Here is a 22,091-nt window from a genome sequence, read left to right on the forward strand (position 1 = left end):
ATGCCAAGCTGTTGCCATACCAAGCGGTGTTGTAGCCAGTCAAGATGCTCTTAATGGTGCAGCTGTATACCTTTTTGAGGATCTGAGGGCCCATTCCAAATCTTTTCAGCCTCCTGAGTGGGAAGAGGCGTTGTCGTGTCTTCTTCACGACTGTCTTGGTGTGTGTGGATTATGATCATTCCTTAGTGATGTGGACACTGAGGAACTTGAAGCTCTCGACCTGCTCCACTACAGCCCTGACGATGTGGATGGGGCCATGTTCTGCCCTCCTTTTCCTGTAGTCCATGTTCAGCTCCTTTGTCTTGCTGACGTTGAGGGAGAGGTTGTTGTCCTGGCACCACACTTCCAGGTCTCTGACCTCCTCCCTATAGGCTGTCTCATCGTTGTCGGTGATCAGGCCTTCCACCATCATGTTGTCAGCAAACTTAATGATGGTGTTGGAGTCGTGCACGGCCACGCGGTCGTGGGTGAACAGGGAGTATAGGACGGGACTAAGCACGCACCCCTGAGGGGCCCCAGTGTAAAATATTGTCCCATGTACATTGTGTAATTTACTGATGGGCCCTAACTAGCCCCATGGGGATATCCCTGGTCAGTACGATCGGGTCGTGTACAGCTGCGCTCTGAATTGATGATTACTTGGGTGCTGCCAGCTGTAGGCATGTGGACAGGATTTAAATAAACGCAATCCAGGGAAAACTGTTCTGTTGCCTTCATTCCGTGACATACCATATTTTCCTAATCATCTCGCAAATCTCTGTTGTGACTTTATGGTCAAAATTATCCTATTTACACTTTAGTCAATTTTGACACTATAATATTTTTTTACGATGCCACATATGCAATTTTCAAAAGGAGAAGTTTATTTTTTGGTTCAGTTGGACTTTAAGGAGAGCGGAAGCAGCCTGTTATATTTTAGCAATAAGCCGTGGCTTACAGAGAAGACAGCCTATGGCAACAGCGTGTGAATTCCAATGTGTTTCCTCCTCTTCTCGTTGTCTTTAGCCTGCTACTACAGGCCATTCCTGATGTGCTGCTATTCACCAGTTCCCATTCAAACACTCTTACCAGCCTTTATCTGCATATTTACACACACACACAACCTACTGCCATGGGGGGTAACAGTAACACTAAGGTTGCAGTCAGATTCCATTGACGTTGCTTCCATTGTCATTGACGTCATGTTGTCTACCTGGTCTCTCTGTCTGTCCCTGTCTCTCCCTATCTCCCTCCCCCCTCCCCCTCTGCCTGTTCACCAGGTGAGCCCTGGGCGCCGACCGTGCTAGCCAATAACCATGCTGCGCCAATCTGAGCCTACCAATAGCACGTTGCACCTGGTTGCTACGGATATGAGTGAAATCATGGAGAATTTGGACACTCGTGAGCTGTACCTAGGAGACGGGGAATATGACACTACAGACTTTAAACTCCCAGGTAGGGTGTGTGTGTGCACATGTGAGTGTGTGTGCAAATGTTTTATTCATTGATTGATGGATTAGTTTATAAGAAGACAGTTTTACCTATCTAACTATTTATAACATATTCATGAGCAACAAAGTGTGTGTAGTGTGGGCAGGTAAGTTTTGCTCAAGGTGTTGGCTGACAGTGAGGAATGTTATGTCTTAGAGAAGTGTGTGTGTGTGTAGTTTCTGATGTGTGTGTGTAGTTTCTGATGTGTGTGTGTAGTTTCTGATGTGTGTGTGTAGTTTCTGATGTGTGTGTGTAGTTTCTGATGTGTGTGTGTAGTTTCTGATGTGTGTGTGTAGTTTCTGATGTGTGTGTGTTCCCCCAGAGGAGCGTCGGGGCTTTGCGTCTGTCTACAATACTGTGGGGTTTAAGGAGGCGGAGGCCAAGGTGTTTCTCTCCTCTCCCATCACCGCTAAGATACTAGAAGTGGAGAGATTCACCTCTGCACAGGACCGCTTCAATATCACCTCACAGCGCAGTGTCAACAAGGTACACACGCACATACCTCAGCAAAGCACCACAACACACACACACACACACACACACACACACACACACACACACACACACACACACACACACACACACACACACACACACACAGACACTCACTCAGCCATACCCTTTATATTTTTCCTGTCTGTAGAGTCTGCCTGCGGTATTTAAGATTGAAATGAGACATGGAGAGTTCAGCTGGGTGGTCAAGAGGAAGGAGAAACACTTCATGGACCTCCACAGAGAACTGCTCCGATACAAGACTTTCATGAGAATACCACTACCCTCCCGCAGGTACACACGCACACACACACACACACACACACACACACACACACACACACACACACACACCTGTTTGTTTTACTATCCTTGTGGGGACCAAAACATTTATTCCCATTTTTTAAATCAAATTTTTACTAACCCCTGAATCTAACCCTTAATCCCTCACCCTAATCCTAACTCTAATTGGAACTCTAAACCTAACCCCTAAGCCTAAAATAGCCTTTTTCCTTCTGGGGACTAGCGAAATGTTCCCACTTGTCCAAGTGTTCCTTCTTTTACTGTCCTTGTGAGGACTTCTGGTCCCCACAAGAATAGTAAAACCAAAAATACACACACACACAGGTACTATCAAAGATGTTGAAACTGAAAAGACACTAACAATTTCCTATTGACTCCCTCTCTCCTCTCCTATTTCTCTCTCCATCCTTTCTCTCTCTTCCAGCCACACAGTGAGAAGGCATAGTGTTCGGAGGTCAGAGGTCAGGGCCATGCCCACTCTGCCACGGGGGAGCGGGGATGAGCTGGCCCGTGAGGAACAGGTGTCCAGCAGGAGGGTACGCCATTCGGCAAACACATTTGTCAATCACCTGTTAATCACCTGCTCTACTCTTCCTAAAACGGTATGTCTTTATTGGTTACAGAAAGCATTGGAGGACTACCTGAACAAGCTGCTGAAGATGTCTATGTACAGAACCTACCATGCTACGGTGAGACACATACACACACTGCTGAAGATGTCTATGTACAGAAACTACCATGCTACGGTGAGACACATACACACACTGCTGGAGATGTCTATGTACAGAACCTACCATGCTACGGTGAGACACATACACACACTGCTGGAGATGTCTATGTACAGAACCTACCATGCTACGGTGAGACACATACACACACTGCTGGAGATGTCTATGTACAGAACCTACCATGCTACGGTGAGACACATACACACACTGCTGGAGATGTCTATGTACAGAACCTACCATGCTACGGTGAGACACATACACACACTGCTGGAGATGTCTATGTACAGAACCTACCATGCTACGGTGAGACACATACACACACTGCTGGAGATGTCTATGTACAGAACCTACCATGCTACGGTGAGACACATACACACACTGCTGGAGATGTCTATGTACAGAACCTACCATGCTACGGTGAGACACATACACACACTGCTGGAGATGTCTATGTACAGAACCTACCATGCTACGGTGAGACACATACACACACTGCTGGAGATGTCTATGTACAGAACCTACCATGCTACGGTGAGACACATACACACACTGCTGGAGATGTCTATGTACAGAACCTACCATGCTACGGTGAGACACATACACACACTGCTGGAGATGTCTATGTACAGAACCTACCATGCTACGGTGAGACACATACACACACTGCTGGAGATGTCTATGTACAGAACCTACCATGCTACGGTGAGACACATACACACACTGCTGGAGATGTCTATGTACAGAACCTACCATGCTACGGTGAGACACATACACACACTGCTGGAGATGTCTATGTACAGAACCTACCATGCTACGGTGAGACACATACACACACTGCTGGAGATGTCTATGTACAGAACCTACCATGCTACGGTGAGACACATACACACACTGCTGGAGATGTCTATGTACAGAACCTACCATGCTACGGTGAGACACATACACACACTGCTGGAGATGTCTATGTACAGAACCTACCATGCTACGGTGAGACACATACACACACTGCTGGAGATGTCTATGTACAGAACCTACCATGCTACGGTGAGACACATACACACACTGCTGGAGATGTCTATGTACAGAACCTACCATGCTACGGTGAGACACATACACACACTGCTGGAGATGTCTATGTACAGAACCTACCATGCTACGGTGAGACACATACACACACTGCTGGAGATGTCTATGTACAGAACCTACCATGCTACGGTGAGACACATACACACACTGCTGGAGATGTCTATGTACAGAACCTACCATGCTACGGTGAGACACATACACACACTGCTGGAGATGTCTATGTACAGAACCTACCATGCTACGGTGAGACACATACACACACTGCTGGAGATGTCTATGTACAGAACCTACCATGCTACGGTGAGACACATACACACACTGCTGGAGATGTCCACGCTACGAGGATATGTCCAACTTTCAAATGTTCTTGTTTCTCTCAGATGGAGTTTATAGATGTCAGCCAGCTATCCTTCATCCATGATCTGGGACCTAAAGGCTTGTGAGTAACTCTACACTATCTACTGTAACTAACTACTCATCACCACCATGATACTTCAGTCAGGAAGAGAAGTCTTCTACTTTTTCTCTTCATTTCCCCAGAGAAGGGATGGTGTACAAGCGGTCAGGTGGTCATCGTATCCCAGGACTTAACTGCTGTGGTCATAGCAAGATGTGCTACCGCTGGTCCAAACGGTCAGTACCCTGAATAATAGATGAAATATCAAGATGTGCTACCGCTGATCCAAACGGTCAGTACCCTGAATAATAGATGAAATAGCAAGATGTGCTACCGCTGGTCCAAACGGTCAGTATCCTGAGTAATAGATGAAATAGCAAGATGTGCTACCGCTGGTCCAAACGGTCAGTATCCTGAATAATAGATGAAATAGCAAGATGTGCTACCGCTGGTCCAAACGGTCAGTATCCTGAGTAATAGATGAAATATCAAGATGTGCTACCGCTGGTCCAAACGGTCAGTATCCTGAGTAATAGATGAAATAGCAAGATGTGCTACCGCTGGTCCAAACGGTCAGTATCCTGAATAATAGATGAAATAGCAAGATGTGCTACCGCTGATCCAAACGGTCAGTACCCTGAGTAATAGATGAAATATCAAGATGTGCTACCGCTGATCCAAACGGTCAGTATCCTGAGTAATAGATGAAATATCAAGATGTGCTACCGCTGATCCAAACGGTCAGTATCCTGAGTAATAGATGAAATATCAAGATGTGCTACCGCTGGTCCAAACGGTCAGTATCCTGAGTAATAGATGAAATATCAAGATGTGCTACCGCTGATCCAAACGGTCAGTATCCTGAGTAATAGATGAAATATCAAGATGTGCTACCGCTGGTCCAAACGGTCAGTACCCTGAGTAATAGATGAAATATCAAGATGTGCTACCGCTGATCCAAACGGTCAGTATCCTGAATAATAGATGAAATATCAAGATGTGCTACCGCTGATCCAAACGGTCAGTATCCTGAATAATAGATGAAATATCAAGATGTGCTACCGCTGGTCCAAACGGTCAGTACCCTGAATAATAGATGAAATATCAAGATGTGCTACCGCTGATCCAAACGGTCAGTACCCTGAATAATAGATGAAATATCAAGATGTGCTACCGCTGATCCAAACGGTCAGTACCCTGAATAATAGATGAAATATCAAGATGTGCTACCGCTGGTCCAAACGGTCAGTACCCTGAATAATAGATGAAATATCAAGATGTGCTACCGCTGGTCCAAACGGTCAGTACCCTGAATAATAGATGAAATAGCAAGATGTGCTACCGCTGATCCAAACGGTCAGTACCCTGAGTAATAGATGAAATAGCAAGATGTGCTACCGCTGGTCCAAACGGTCAGTACCCTGAGTAATAGATGAAATATCAAGATGTGCTACCGCTGATCCAAACGGTCAGTACCCTGAATAATAGATGAAATATCAAGATGTGCTACCGCTGATCCAAACGGTCAGTACCCTGAATAATAGATGAAATATCAAGATGTGCTACCGCTGATCCAAACGGTCAGTACCCTGAGTAATAGATGAAATATCAAGATGTGCTACCGCTGGTCCAAACGGTCAGTACCCTGAATAATAGATGAAATAGCAAGATGTGCTACCGCTGATCCAAACGGTCAGTACCCTGAATAATAGATGAAATATCAAAGTCTGAGAATGATTCTATCCTCCTCTTACTGCTCCAGCTGATACTGCTGAGCTGTGCTTTAGTAATAAACTCTAGTGTCTGTCTAGCTGGTTGGTGGTGAAGGATTCGTTCCTCCTCTACATGAAGCCAGACTCGGGAGCCATTGCCTTTGTTCTCCTGGTGGATAAAGAGTTCTGCATCAAAATGGACTCCAAAGACACAGAGACCAGACACGGAGTACGGATTGATAGCCTTTCCAGGTGGGTGGGTTTGAGTAAGATGCTGGTTGTAAAAATAAAAAAAACGTAGGTTGCTACCTCACCAAAGAGTATTAAAAAAACGGAAATCTACAGAAATTATTCAGACAATCATTGAGAAAAAAGGAGTTTACACAATCAGTGTTTTTGTGTGTGTGTATATTCTGCAGGGCCCTGGTGTTGAAATGCAGCAGCTACAGACATGCCAGGTGGTGGGGTCAGGCCATCGAGGGCTTCGTCCAGAAACATGGCTCTGCCTTCCTGACCGACCACCGCTTCGGTTCCTTCGCCCGACAGGAGCACAACATCCCAGCCAAATGGTATCCACGGCTACTCCACAATCATTAAACCACGACACGTTTAATACAGTCAGAGTTAAACAACACCCCAGTCTGAACATTAAGTGAGAACAATGCAGAATATATATTTAAAATGGGAAATTACTCTGGGAATGTATTTTTTCAAGACACATTTACTGTACACACCAAAGTCCCAGTAGAGCATAAAGGCCAGCTAGTGTGGCAGGTGGGTTATCCCAGGTAATCCCAGGTACAGTTTGGCCCAGTTACAGCCCTTAAAGGTATCTGTCTCACTGGAGTAACCTGACACAAAGGGAGGGAAAGTGACACTGGGCTTCTCATCACCTGTCACCTGCTGTGGCAACACTATACTGTCTGTGTGAGACATGGAGGGGGTGTGTGCAACAGTGAAAGTCTCTGGTGGGTGTATGCTTGCGTGCGTGGGAAAGTTTGTGTGTCTGTTTACCCGAGAGAGAGAGTGAGTGTGTGTATGAAAGAGAGACCGCACTGTGTTTTAAGTGTGTGACTATAATATAACTCTGTTTATAGGTATGTGAATGGGAAGACCTACATGGCCGACGTGGCCGACGCTCTGGAGGAGGCTGAAGAAGAGATCTTCATCACTGACTGGTGGTACGTGTGGGTTGTTTACAGTGTGTGTGTGTGTCTGCATATGGAGAGCACAGAGCGGTCACACCTCCAAGGCAGACTGTGGTCAAACAGATGGGTTACAATCAGAGACCTGGAATACTGTTACACCCACCCCACACAGCTGTCAGCCGCCAGTGTGTGGACATCTCACATTTGTTTACCCTCAGAGCCTGGTTCCTCTCTAGGTTCCTTCCTAGATTCCTGCCATTCTAGGGAGTTTTTCCTAGCCACCATGCTTCTACATCTGCAATGCTTGCTGTTTGGGGTTTTAGGCTGGGTTTCATTATAGCACTTTGACATCGGCTGAGGTAAAAAGGGCTTTATAAAATACATTTGATTGTATGTGTGTGTTTTCAGGCTGAGCCCTGAGATCTTTATGAAGAGACCGGTTGTCGAGGGAAACCGCTGGCGCCTTGACTGCATCCTGAGGCGCAAAGCGGTGAGCAACAAAATGCTGTCTCATTGGTCCATTCGCACCCCTCAAACTGCCTTAGTGTGGATCTTATCATTGATTAAATGATTTGATTATGTGGTGATTAGTAACGGTGTCTCTGTCTTTCTGTCCCTATAGCAACAGGGAGTGCGTATCTTTGTGATGCTGTATAAGGAGGTAGAGCTAGCTCTGGGCATCAACAGTGAATACAGCAAGAGAACACTAATGCACCTCCACCCCAATGTCAAGGTAGGGGGGGTGTGTGTGTGTGTGTGTGTGTGTGTGTGTGTGTGTGTGTGTGTGTGTGTGTGTGTGTGTGTGTGTGTGTGTGTGTGTGTGTGTGTGTGTGTGTGTGTGTGTGTGTGTGTGTGTGTGTGTGTGTGTGTGTGTGTGTGTGTGTGTGTGTGTGTGTGAGTGTGTGTGTGTGTGTGTGTGTGTGTGTGTGTGTGTGTGTGAAATGTGTGTGTGTGTGTGTGTGAAATGCGTGTGTGTGAAATGTGTTTACAGTGTGTTTATAGAGCATAGGAGGTTGGTGGCACCTTAATTGGGGAGGACGGGCTTGTGGTAGCGGAATGTCTGGAGCGGAATAGATGGAATGGTATCAAATACATCAAACACATGGGTTCCATGTGTTTTTGATGCCATTCCATTCACTCTATTCCAGCCATTATTATGAGCCGTCCTCCCCTCAGTAGCCTCCACTGGTATAGAGGTATCCTTTTATGTAGTAAAAGTGTGTATGTGTTTCTTCTGTAGGTGATGCGTCATCCAGACCATGTCTCCTCCTCTGTATACCTGTGGGCGCATCACGAGAAGATCATCATCATCGACCAATCAGTGGCCTTCGTGGGTGGGATCGACCTGGCGTACGGTCGCTGGGATGACAGAGAGCACCGTCTGACGGACGTGGGGAGTGTGACGCGCTCTGTAGCCCTGGAGCAGGTCAGACACACAACCACACACACACACAGTCTGAGTGTCACATGATCACTAGCCAACATAGAGCATGTGAGGATCAGACATCCACACCAACTTTCCTCTCGCTCTGTCTTTCTGTCTCCTGCCTCCACAGGCTGAGGGTTCCTCCTTCAAGATGGCCACCGCACTGACCAGTAGTTCTGCCCCTAGCAATGGGAAGGGTGCTGCTTCCCTGGTAGTGGACTCAGGGGACCAGCCCAAGTTGAAGGGGCTGGGGAGAATCAGGAGGACAGGGTTCAGTATGAAGAGACACCTGCAGAAACATGGACTGGCCCACGCCGACTCTGTTAGCAGTGTGGATAGCTCAGAAGAGAGTGAGTCCGTACATGCACATGTCATAAACACATGCAGAAGCTAAACGTTGCCCAAATTGTTGTATTTTACTGAGTCATTTGCTGCTTTGTGTATCTAACCGTCGTGCCTAACTGTTTTGAATGTTTAACATCACTAACTCTTCTCTACTAACTACTCAACACAATGCTACATTGATGCTGGTGCTCTGCTTATCACTTGGTAAACAATACCAATGTTAGCATAGCAAACTACTCAGTTCACGCTAGCATTATGTAGATAGAAGAATCAGATCTGAAGCATCCGTTTGGAACTTTCACTCACCACCAAATATGGTGATGAGAGGAAGTCCAGCGGGCTGTGGGAGAAGATGGAGCTAGATGAAACTTGGCGGACATTCTGCTAACTTTCAGATCGATTAATCTCGATGCAGTTATCTGTTCCCAAAACTAGAATGTGTTACGAACAGATTGCACTAACATTTGTAGACTTGACCATTTGCCAAAGTTTTTTAAAAAAAGCGTTGTTTAGAAGTGAAAGGGCAAATTGAGTTATTGCACACACGGAATTCACAGAGAAGGAAAATATGCAACTACATGCTAAAACGCGCCAATAGGATCTCGCTAGCTCATGCTTGGCTCTGCCCACCTCCTTGCTTGTTCTTCCCACTGTGCTTAATTTGCTCCCATTGGAAACAACGCCAATGAGATATCTTTGGTTAGTTACCAGTATCTTTGGTACTACAATACTAGCTCGCTATCCCCATTTTGATCTGGAGTCTCCCAGAATTAGAAATTCACGCACTAGTATGCATTTAGAGACCATGTACTTCAGGTGCAGAGAGAGGGACAGGACCATAGTCTGCAGAGGTTAAATGGCAGTCTGTGTGTCCAGGTTGGACGAACAGCGTCAACAGCCAACACAATCTGATCCTTACTAGAGGGGTGGAGCTGAGACTGGCCCCTCCCATTGGGTTGGCACAGGCTGGTGAGTGAGTCTCTGATTGGAAGATGCGCTGTGGGATCGGGGCTTCGACTGTCCCGCTGCTAAACTCATCACCCAGTGTGCTTTGCAGTGTTCATCACGTGTGTCTCTCTGAAAGAGTGCAAATATCTCAGGGGCCTCATTTATAACGTTGTGTAAATTTTATATGAAATATCTGTAAAGACTGAGCATGCACCAAAATATTGCGTGAACTGGTGCACGCATGTTTTGGGGCATATTTTGTGTGTATGGCAATGTTTATAAATGAGGCCCCAGGTCTTTCTGCACCGTGTGGCATGGCGTGGCCTGGCGTGGCATGAGAGTGTGTGCTCATGTCAAGACTTTGTTTGTACAAGGTCAATAAGAATCCCCCATGATGCAGACTTGGGCCTCTGCAGTGTGTTTTTATGGCAGAAGAATTTCAAGGAATGTGGAGGAGGCAAAGACCCACCCAGACATATTATCCCTCAAAATGGCAGCTTACTGCAGCTTGCACACACACACCTTCTGGTTGTGGTTATGCCTGGGAATGTTCAGATGTTTTCCTCAGATCACTATGTTTTTACTACTGTGAATGTTCATCTGGGCACAATAGTACTCAACTGTGTAGCTAGACTCAGACAAGACCGCTGCTGCTGGTAAATGAGCTGACTTATCTGTCTGAAACAGGATGGACTGTAACTCTGTGTCATGGCTGTCTGGGTGTGGGGCGTGTTCTCTCTCTCTCTGTGTGTGTGTGTGTGTGTGTGTGTGTGTGTGTGTGTGTGTGTGTGTGTGTGTGTGTGTGTGTGTGTGTGTGTGTGTGTGTGTGTGTGTGTGTGTGTGTGTGTGTGTGCGTCCGTCCGTCCGTCCGTCCGTCCGGGGAATATTTTGACTCAACTATCTTTCTGTCCACTGTTTGTTTAATGCATTGAGGAAACAAATCCTTATAAAACTAATTTAAACCTTGAAACTAACTACTTATAGTAACCAACCTCTCTCTCTTGGAGTCTCTTCTGATTTCAACTGAAATGTGTCTTCCGCATTTAACCCAATCCTTCTGAATCAGAGAGGTGTTGGGGGGCGCCTTACGTCTTTGTCGCCCCGGGAACAGTGGGTTAACTGCCTTGCTCAGCGGCAGAACGACAGATTTATACCTTGTCAGCTCGGGGATTCGATCCACCAACCTTTCGGTTACTGGCCCAACATTCTAACCACTAGGCTACCTGTTGAAGTCATTCAGTTGTACAACTGACTAGGTATCTCCCTTTCCTCTTCTGATTTCCACTGCCCCCTGCTGCTGGTTTTGGGAGGTGCAGGGAAACGTTTTCCTGGTCAGATCAAAGTCAGGAAAACCTCCTGGACCTATACGCTTGATGTTTAACTTCTATGTGTCTGTGTCTGGCCTTTAGAGACAGTGCGTAGCATGCAAACAGGAATAGGAGGAGTAGGAGAGTTGGTTGGAGATACAAGGTTCTGGCATGGGAAAGACTACTGCAACTTCGTATACAAAGACTGGATCCAACTGGACAAGCCCTTTGACGGTAAGCACATCACCTGAACACACACTTGAACCTGGTCATAAACACACACCTACCTGTACATGACTGTATCCCGTCTCGCCAGACTTCATTGACAGACACACCCACCCCAGGATGCCGTGGCATGACATCGCCTCCGTGGTTCATGGGAAGGCTGCCAGGGATGTGGCCAGACACTTCATCCAGCGCTGGAACTTCTGCAAGGTCAGACACAGGTCATAGTGATGTCAATAAGGTTCAGAGGTAACATGTCTGACTCCTTCACAATTTCTGTACAAGAACAGCATTTTGGTAATTGATCATTCTCTCTCTTTCTGGCATCCCCTCTTTCACTTCCTCTTTGTCTGTCTCTCTATCTGGCTCTAGATAATGAAGCCAAAGTATCGTTCTCTCTCCTACCCGTACCTCCTGCCCAAGTCTCACACTACCGCAGGAGAGATCAGATACCAAGTCCCCAACTGCATCCCTGCAAAAGTACAGGTAAACACACACTAACACACGCACCATCCTACACACACAAGTTTTATGGCTTGAATATCCAACTGCACATTTCCACTCTCTTCCTGTCTGTGTCCCCTGTCAGATCCTGCGCTCAGCATCCGACTGGTCAGCTGGTATAAAGTACCATGAAGAATCCATCCACAACGCCTACGTCCACGCTATCAAGAACAGCCAACACTACATCTACATAGAGGTACTGTTGTACATATACAGTACATTACATAACACTACATAGGCGTTATGTAGTGTAACATGCTTCTATGTCCTGCTGTTTCTCAGAACCAGTTCTTCATCAGCTGTACTGATAACAGACATGTCTTCAACAAGATAGGAGACGCCATCGCTGAACGCATCATCCAAGCATACAAGTAACCCCCCCCTCTCCACACACACAAACATGCACACATGTACAGTACCAGTCAAACCTTTGGACACACCTACTCATATTTTCAACATTGTAGAATATAGTGAAGACATCAAAACTATGACATAACACATATGGAATCATGTAGTAACCAAAAAGCTATTAAACAAATAAAAATATATTTGAGATTATTCAAAGTAGCCACCCTTTGCCTTGATGAATGCTTTGCACACTCTTGGCATTCTCTCAACCAGCTTCACCTGGAATGCTTTTTTTTAAGGAGTTCCCACATATGCTGAGCACTTGTTGGCTGCTTTTCCTTCACTCTGTGGTCCAACATCCCAAACCATCTCAATTGTGTTGAGGTCGGTTGATTGTGGAGGCCAGGTCATCTGATGCAGCACTCCATCACTCTCCTTCTTTGTCAAATAGCCCTTACATAGCCTGGATGTGTGTTGGGTCATTGTCCTGTTAAAAAAAACAAATGATAGTCCCACTAAGCGCAAACCACATGGGATGGCCTACCGCTGCAGAATGTTGTGGTAGCCATGCTGGTTAAGTGTGCCTTGCATTCTAAGCAAAGCACCATCACACCACCTCCTCCTTGCTTCACGGTGGGAACCACACATGCCGAGATCATCCGTTCACCTACTCTGCGTCTCACAAAGATATGGCGGTTGGAACCAAAAATCTCAAATTTGGACTCATCAGACCAAAGGACAGATTTCCACTGGTCTAATGTCCATTGCTTGTGTTTCTTGGCCCAAGCAAGTCTCTTCTTATTATTGGTGTCCTTTAGTAGTGGTTTCTGTGCAGCAAATCGACCATGAAGGCCTGATTCACGCAGTCTCCTCTGAACAGTTGATTGTTGACATGTGTTTGTTACTTGAACTCTGTGAAGCATTTATTTGGGCTGCAATTTCTGAAGCTGGTAACTGTAATGAACTTATCCTCTGCAGCAGAGGTAACTCTGGGTCTTCCTTTCCTGTGGCAGTCCTCATGAGAGCCAGTTTCATCATAGCGCTCAATGGTTTTTGCGACTGCACTTGAAGAAACTTTCAAATTTCTTGAAATTTTGTGTATTGACTGACCTTCATGTCTTAAGGTAATGATGGACTGTCGTTTCTCTTTGCTTGTTTCGAGCTGTTCTTGCCATAATATGGACTTGGTCTTTTACCAAATAGGGTTATATTCTGTATACCACCCCTACCATGTCACAGCACAACTGATTGGCTCAAACGCATTAAGAAAGAAAGAAATTCCACAAATTAACTTTTAAGAAGGCACACCTGTTAATTGAAATGCATTCCAGGTGACTACCTCATGAAGCTGGTTGAGAGAATGCCAAGTGTGTGCAAAGCTGTCATCAGTGAAAAGGGTGGCTACTTTGAAGAATCTCAAATATAAAATATATTTTGATTTGTTTACGTTTTTTTGGTTACTACATGTGTTATTTCATAGTTTTGATGTCTTCACTATTATGTATAAAATAGTCAAAATAGAGAAAAACCCTTGAATGAGCTGCTGTTTTGACTGGTACTGTACACACACATATGTACACACACACGAAATGACACGTACAGTAGAAACACACTCACTGAGAATAACCAGCTCCACATGGCAACTGTTAGGTTTGGCAACAGCAGCTTTCTTGAGGATGTTCCCACTGTTTAAGGTCACATCTTTCTCCGGGGGGAAATAAACTGTGTGTGTGTGTGTGTCCTTTTAGGGAGGGTAAGAAGTTCCGAGTGTACGTTGTGACCCCCTTGTTGCCCGGCTTCGAAGGAGACATCAACACCGGAGGAGGCAGTGCCATTCAGGCTGTCATGCACTACAACTACAGGTGTGTGAGCGGCACGCCATGAAATTAGACATGTCTGTCTGTGTAATGTATCTCTGCTGTAATATAAGGGGATTCAAAAGGCTGTGGCCAGAGGAGACTTGGGATGGCACTTGGGAGGCCAGTTAAAGGGTTTATATCTACCTCTGTTTACACAGAGTAGACACTGAGAAGACCTGCCTTCACTTTACAACCACAGCAGTAAAGTGTCTGTGTGTGTACTCCACCCATGGAGATGGACTTTATGGGTCAAATTAGCATCCTTGTGGAAACACTACATCACACACTGGCTAGGCTGTCTACACACCCCTCCCTGTTCCTGTGACTCATCAATCTAGAAGTGGCAGGTACTGGAGTTAACATTATCTCACTCTCTGTAGAACCATGAACAGAGGAGATTGTTCCATCATATCTCAGCTGAAGAGAGAAAGTAAGTAATGTGTGTGCGTGTGTGTGCGTGTGTGTGCGTGTGTGTGCGTGTGTGTGCGTGTGTGTGTGTGTACACAAGGGTAACGGGAAGTTCATGCCAGTTTCCACATTTCTACCCTCTTCACCAGAGTGGCGTCATACTGACCAGTACAAACAGCCATAGTTTAACACACACCATCTCAGTGCAAGAGTCGTCACTACAGTCCCTGGTTCGAATCCAGGCTTTATCACACCCGGCCGTGATTGCGAGTCCCATAGGGCGGCGCACAATTGGCCCAGCATCGTCCGGGTTTGGCCGGGGTAGGCCGTCATTGTAAATAAGAATTTGTTCTTAACGGACTTGCCTAGTTAAATAAAGGTTAAATTTAAAAAAAAATAATAATAATAGCACACCCACCTAGCAGAACACAGACCTACTTTTTGATTAACATTAGACTGTCTCCTTATAGTTCTGCTTTTATTTATGGTTCTATGTGTGTTTCAGTGGACTGGTTGTGTGTGTGTGTTGCAGTGGACTGGTTGTGTGTGTGTTTTAGTGGACTGGTTGTATGTGTGTGTTTCAGTGGACTCGTTGTGTGTGTGTGTTTCAGTGGACTGGTTGTGTGTGTGTGTTGCAGTGGACTGGTTGTGTGTGTGTTTCAGTGGACTGGTTGTGTGTGTGTGTTTCAGTGGACTGGTTGTGTGTGTGTGTTTCAGTGGACTGGTTGTGTGTGTGTGTGTGTGTTTCAGTGGACTGGTTGTGTGTGTGTGTGTGTGTTTCAGTGGACTGGTTGTGTGTGTGTGTGTGTGTTTCAGTGGACTGGTTGTGTGTGTGTTTCAGTGGACTGGTTGTGTGTGTGTTTCAATGGACTGGTTGTGTGTGTGTTTCAGTGGACTGGTTGTGTGTGTGTGTGTGTGTTTTCAGTGGACTGGTTGTGTGTGTGTGTGTTTCGGTGGACTGGTTGTGTGTGTGTGTGTGTGTGTTTCGGTGGACTGGTTGTGTGGGTGTGTGTTTCAGTGGACAGGTTGTGTGGGTGTGTGTTTCAGTGGACTGGTTATGTGTGTTTCAGTGGACTGGTTGTGTGTGTGTGTGTGTGTGTGTGTGTGTGTGTGTGTGTGTGTGTGTGTGTGTGTGTGTGTGTGTGTGTGTGTGTGTGTGTGTGTGTGTGTGTGTGTGTGTGTGTGTGTGTGTGTGTGTGTGTGTGTGTGTGTGTGTGTGTGTGTGTGTGTTTCAGTGGACTGGTTGTGTGTGTGTGTTTCAGTGGACTGGTTGTGTGTGTGTGTTTCAGTGGACTGGTTGTGTGTGTGTGTTTCAGTGGAGTGTGTGTGTGTGTTTCAGTGGAGTGTGTGTGTTTCAGTGGAGTGTGTGTGTGTGTGTGTGTGTGTGTGTGTGTTTCAGTGGACTGGTTGTGTGTGTGTGTTTCAGTGGACTGGTTGTGTGTGTGTGTTTCAGTGGAGTGTGTGTGTGTGTTTCAGTGGAGTGTGTGTGTTTCAGTGGAGTGTGTGTGTGTGTGTGTGTGTGTGTGTGTGTGTGTGTGTGTGTGTGTGTGTGTGTGTGTGTGTGTGTGTGTGTGTGTGTGTGTGTTTCAGTGGACTGGTTGTGTGTGTGTGTGTGTTTCGGTGGACTGGTTGTGTGTGTGTGTGTGTGTGTTTCAGTGGACAGGTTGTGTGGGTGTGTGTTTCAGTGGACTGGTTGTGTGTGTTTCAGTGGACTGGTTGTGTGTGTGTGTGTGTGTGTGTGTGTGTGTGTGTGTGTGTGTGTGTGTGTGTGTGTGTGTGTGTGTGTGTGTGTGTGTGTGTGTGTGTGTGTGTGTGTGTTTCAGTGGACTGGTTGTGTGTGTGTGTTTCAGTGGACTGGTTGTGTGTGTGTGTGTTTCAGTGGACTGGTTGTGTGTGTGTGTTTCATTGGACTGGTTGTGTGTGTGTGTGTGTTTCATTGGACTGGTTGTGTGTGTGTGTGTGTTTCAGTGGACTGGTTGTGTGTGTGTGTTTCAGTGGACTGGTTGTGTGTGTGTGTTTCAGTGGACTGGTTGTGTGTGTGTGTTTCAGTGGACTGGTTGTGTGTGTGTGTTTCAGTGGACTGGTTGTGTGTGTGTGTTTCAGTGGACTGGTTGTGTGTGTGTGTTTCAGTGGACTGGTTGTGTGTGTGTGTGTGTGTTTCAGTGGACTGGTTGTGTGTGTGTGTGTGTGTTTCAGTGGACTGGTTGTGTGTGTGTGTGTTTCAGTGGACTGGTTGTGTGTGTGTTTCAGTGGACTGGTTGTGTGTGTGTTTCAGTGGACGATCAGTGGATGAACTACATCTCATTCTGTGGTCTGAGGACTCACGCTGAACTGGAGGGACGCCTGGTCACAGAGCTCGTCTACGTCCACAGCAAGATGCTCATCGCAGACGACAACACCGTCATCATAGGTGGGTAGGTTTGGATTTGTGTGTATTGTTTTGTATTGTTAGGTATTACTGCACTGTTGGAGCTAGAAACATAAGCATTTCACGACACTTGCGATAATATCTGCAAAATACAGTTGAATTCGGAAGTTTACAAACACTTATGTTGGAGTCATTAAAACTCGTTTTTCAACCACTCCACAAATTTCTTGTTAACAAACTATAGTTTTGGCAAGTCGGTTAGGACATCTACTTTGTGCATGACACAAGTCATTTTTCCAACAATTGTTTACAGGCAGATTATTTCACTTATAATTCACCCTATCACAATTCCAGTGGGTCAGAAGTTTACATACACTGAGTTGACTGTGCCTTTAAACAGCTTGGAAAATTCCAGAAAATGATGTCATGGCTTTAGAAGCTTCTGATAGGCTAATTGAAATCATTTGAGTCAATTGGAGATGTACCTGTGGTTGGCCTACCTTCAAACTCAGTGCCTCTTTGCTTGACATCATGGGAAAATCAAAAGAAATCGGCCAAGACCTCAGAAAAACAATTGTAGACCTCCACAAGTCTGGTTCATCCTTGGGAGCAATTTCCAAACACCTGAAGGTACCACGTTCATCTGTACAAACAATAGTACGCAAGTATAAACACCATGGGACCACGCAGCCGTCATACCGCTCAGGAAGGAGACGCGTTCTGTCTCCTAGAGATGAACGTACTTTGGTGCGAAAAGTGCAAATCAATCCCAGAACAACAGCAAAGGACCTTGTGAAGATGCTGGAGGAAACGGGTACAAAAGTATCTATATCCACAGTAAAACGAGTCCTATATCGACATAACCTGAAAGGCCACTCAGCAAGGATGAAGCCACTGCTCCAAAACCGCCATAAAAAAGCCAGATTACGGTTTGCAACTGCACATGGGGACAAAGATCGTACTTTTTGGAGAAATGTCCTCTGGTCTGATGAAACAAAAATAGAACTGTTTGGCCATAATGACCATCGTTATGTTTGGAGGAAAAAGGGGGAGGCTTGCAAGCCGACGAACACCATCCCAACCGTGAAGCACACGGGGGTGGCAGCATCATGTTGTGGGGGTGCTTTGCTGCAGGAGGGACTGGTGCATTTCACAAAATAGATGGCATCATGAGGAAGTAAAAGTATGTGGATATATTAAAGCAACATCTCAAGACATCAGGAAGTTAAAGCTTGGTCGCAAATAGTTCTTCCAAATGGACAATGACCCCAAGCATACTTCCAAAGTTGTGGCAAAATGGCTTAATGACAACAAAGTCAAGGTATTGGAGTGGCCATCACAAAGCCCTGACCTCCATCCTATAGAACATTTGTGGGCAGAACTGAAAAAGCGTGTGTGAGCAAGGAGGCCTACAAACCTGACTCAGTTACACCAGCTCTGTCAGGAGGAATGGGCCAAATTTCACTCAACTTATTGTGGGAAGCTTGTGGAAGGCTACCTGAAACGTTTGACCCAAGTTAAACAATTTAAAGGCAATGCTACCAAATACTAATTGAGTGTATGTAAACTTCTGACCCACTGGGAATGTGATGAAAGAAATAAAAGCTGAAATAAATCATTCTCTCTACTATTATTCTGACATTTCACATTCCCAAAATAAAGTGGTGATCCTAAGACGGGAAATTTGAACTCTGATTAAATGTCAGGAATTGTGAAAAACTGAGTTTAAATGTATTTGGCTAAGGTGTATGTAAACTTCCGACTTCAACTGTATGTGTATGTGACCAATAAAATTGTATTTGATTTCTGTGTGCAAGTTTGGATTAATGTACGTCTGTAACCTAAGCTTTACATTACCATCTGCTGGTCAGTGTTATTACTGCATCCATCCATCCATTTACTCATAGTCAAAGAAGAGCTAAAGAAAGTCCTAATGACAGACACAAAGGACCCACACACAGCTAACACTTCCTCTGTGTGTGTTGTAGGTTCGGCCAACATCAACGACCGCAGCATGTTGGGGAAGCGTGACAGCGAGGTGGCGGTGATCGTTGAAGACTCGGAGACCGTTACCGCGGTGATGGATGGACAGGAGTACCAGGCTGGTCGCTATGCACTGGCACTACGTCTAGAGTGCTTCAGGTGTGTGTCTGTGTGTGAGCCTTCAAGTGCTTTGACTTACGACCTCACTGAGGAATCAACTCTTCTCTTTAATACTGAGACTTTTTCCCCTTCTCTCTCCCGTCACTCCCTCCATCCCTCTCTCCCGCCTTCCATCAGGACTATCCTAGGGGCCCATACTGATCTGTCTATAGACGTGTCTGACCCTCTCAGTGATCACTTCTACAAGGAGATTTGGATGACCACCTGTGCTCGCAACGCCACTATCTATCAGAAGGTAGCTAACAGACACACAAAAACACTCCATTTACCAGAAGGTACACAAACACTAACATGCAACATTAGAACCAACCAAGTCACTATTATGTCATAATGCTACCTATGCTTTGCTATCACAGAGAGTACAGAGTTGAACTTCTCCCTCTTTCCCCCCAGGTGTTCCGGTGCCTTCCCTCCAGTGATGTCAGGAACATTCTGGAACTGGAAGGCTACCTGGCCAAGCCGGGGTTGGAGAGGGAGGATTCTGCACGCGCTCATGAGGAGCTGAAGAAGATCCGTGGCTTCCTGGTCCAATTTCCGCTCGACTTCCTAACTGAGCAGAATCTACTTCCTCCCATCGGCTCCAAGGAGTCCATGGTCCCCATGGAGGTTTGGACCTGAGACCGAGACCAGAGACTTTACACACACACACTCCACATTCTATACCAGAGAACTCTACCAGTGTCTGGAGGTCATTCCACTCTGGAGTGTGTGTCTGAAAAGCAGACAGCACCTTCAAGTTTACATTAAAAATAAGAAAACAAAGGAGGAGGAGAGGACAATGGAGTGATTAACTGGAATGTAACGGACTGCTCTGCTCTGTAACTGTTCTGTACTGTTTACTAACACTATGGGACGCCGTGAGGGCTGGAGAACGCAGCTCAGACTCTGCGTGATGTTTCTATGAAAACATACTAAGGCCTTAGAATAATGTAAGACAAAAAAAGACAAGAGGGAGAAAAAAAGGAGAGTGTGATATCGGAGTTAGAAAGGGAGAGGGGGGGGGGGGTGAGAGAGAGCTTTGTGCTCTTGCAGGCACATTGTGAAAGTGAAATCTTAAAGCCCTGCCGTGTATCTAACCTCTAACCCTGACCTTAACACCAAAATGAAATCAACACAAGTGCCAATTATTGCTACGGTAATGTTAATGCAGTATACCTTCTCTTACATTCCTCATGTTCATTCTGTGGATTTCAGACTATGACCTTAAGGACCTCTGTTTCTACTAGCGTGCCTTTAGGTCTCTAGAGGCCTAGACACCCTGTACAATAGCAAAACACAAAGGGACATTGTATTCCATCTTGGGATGTTGTATGATGCTGCACGTAGCTGTTAGCATGCTAGCTAGTCACTGCACGTATCCATTAGCATGAAAACAAGTCAGTCTGCTGTGTGTTGCTGGTAACTTGTCATGTTAGCTACCAGTCCATGCAATCATTAGCATGCTAGCTAGAGTCAGTCCATTTTTAGCTACAGTAGCAAGGTTGGTCTTAATTCTAATTGAAGACAGTCAGTTCAGGAAGTGATTTTGTATTAAAGTAAAATTGAAATAAATAGCTGCTTCTTTTCAGTTTGAGAAGTCCTTGAAAATAAATGCTATTTTTTTCCCGATAATTGAATTGTAGTTTACTTTGAATTGAGCCCAACCCTGGTAGCTAACTGATATGCTTACCGTTTGCTTGCTAGTAAATGGCTGGACTGTGGTCATTATACCAAAAATAAGTGATCTTTTTACTTTACTGACTGTAACAGTTCTGTCAGAGATAAGAGGTCTCCATGGGAGGAAGTCCCAACTCATAACTGTCTCATATCAGAATGTATCAACTGTCCTCTGTCCCCCTTTCTCTGTCACTGTCCTTTTCTCTCTGTTCCTTCTCATTTATTTTCTCTGTCCTGTCTTTGTTCATCTCTTTCGTACATTTCTCTTTCACTCTACCTTTCATTAGCCTGTTTCTATAAATTGCACTTTTTGCACAGACTGATTGTGTCTTGTAGGAAAACCCAAATACTGATAGTTCACGTATTTAATTATTTGTGCGTTGATGAAATGAATATTAACTATTAAATATTTCAGGTTTTTCTCATCGTCCTGGTGTGTCTTATTTATAATACAACCGAGTTAGTCTGTTGAGAGCCAATTTGCATTTACAAAGATTTTTTTATGTAACCTTTATTTAACTAGGCAAGTCAGTTAAGAACAAATTCTTATTTTACAATGACTGCCTACCCCGGCCAAACCTTCCCTTAACCCGGACAACGCTCGGCCAATTGTGCGCTGCCCTATGGGACTCCCGATCACGGGCCGGGTGTGATACAGCACAGGATCGAACCAAGGTCTGTAGTGACGCCTCCAGCACTGAGATGCAGTGCCTTAGACCGCTGCGCCACTCGGGAGCCCTATGATGATGACCTGGCCAGAGACAAAACATTGCAATGAAGAGCCCTGTCTGTCTAGAGAATATGATTTTTTGGCTTTGTTCTTCACGGGGGCCAACAATTCAACTTTTAACCTGATAAAGCCTTTATAATCAGCCCTAATCTCTTAGAGAATTCCCACTGCCGGTGGCCCTGTTCCTCTGTTATCCCATCTCACACCTCACTCTACCCATAGAGGATGCCTGGTTATTCTGTAAAAGTGCCTTCCTCACCATCTTAAATAGCATGCCCCATTCAAAAATGTAGAACCAGGAACAGAAATAGCCCTGACTGCCCTTGACCAGCACAAAAACATCCTGTGGCGTGCTGCATTAGCATTGAATAGCCCCCGTGATATGCAACTTTTCAGGGAAGTTAGGAACCAATATACACAGGCAGTTAGGAAAGCTAAGGCTAGCTTTTTCAAACAGAAATTTGCATC

The 22,091-nt window shown here is 45.5% G+C and overlaps 1 protein-coding gene across 5 annotated transcripts in view; it reads left to right on the forward strand.

Annotated features, from left to right (window-relative positions):
- LOC139583516 (phospholipase D1-like) overlaps window positions 1-21,313 on the forward strand; it is a 33,543-nt gene extending 12,230 nt beyond the window's left edge. For 2 of the 5 annotated variants that reach the window (XM_071414685.1, XM_071414686.1), the window contains exons 2-26: window positions 1,260-1,434; window positions 1,793-1,956; window positions 2,114-2,256; window positions 2,690-2,801; window positions 2,889-2,954; window positions 4,460-4,518; window positions 4,620-4,712; window positions 6,288-6,440; window positions 6,608-6,757; window positions 7,286-7,369; window positions 7,745-7,826; window positions 7,959-8,069; window positions 8,577-8,762; window positions 8,893-9,112; window positions 11,465-11,596; window positions 11,679-11,797; window positions 11,960-12,073; window positions 12,177-12,287; window positions 12,374-12,462; window positions 14,188-14,301; window positions 14,679-14,728; window positions 16,982-17,116; window positions 19,063-19,216; window positions 19,355-19,472; window positions 19,631-21,313. In XM_071414685.1, the coding sequence (XP_071270786.1) occupies window positions 1,296-1,434; window positions 1,793-1,956; window positions 2,114-2,256; window positions 2,690-2,801; window positions 2,889-2,954; window positions 4,460-4,518; window positions 4,620-4,712; window positions 6,288-6,440; window positions 6,608-6,757; window positions 7,286-7,369; window positions 7,745-7,826; window positions 7,959-8,069; window positions 8,577-8,762; window positions 8,893-9,112; window positions 11,465-11,596; window positions 11,679-11,797; window positions 11,960-12,073; window positions 12,177-12,287; window positions 12,374-12,462; window positions 14,188-14,301; window positions 14,679-14,728; window positions 16,982-17,116; window positions 19,063-19,216; window positions 19,355-19,472; window positions 19,631-19,855 (3,123 nt within the window). In that variant the 5' untranslated portion in view covers window positions 1,260-1,295 and the 3' untranslated portion in view covers window positions 19,856-21,313. The other 3 variants (XR_011676565.1, XM_071414688.1, XM_071414689.1) reach the window with 3 other exon arrangements.
- The last annotated feature ends 778 nt before the right edge of the window (window positions 21,314-22,091 follow it).

The sequence above is a fragment of the Salvelinus alpinus genome, chromosome 8, assembly GCF_045679555.1.
Source record: "Salvelinus alpinus chromosome 8, SLU_Salpinus.1, whole genome shotgun sequence".
In the NCBI taxonomy this organism is placed as follows: Eukaryota; Metazoa; Chordata; class Actinopteri; order Salmoniformes; family Salmonidae; genus Salvelinus; species Salvelinus alpinus.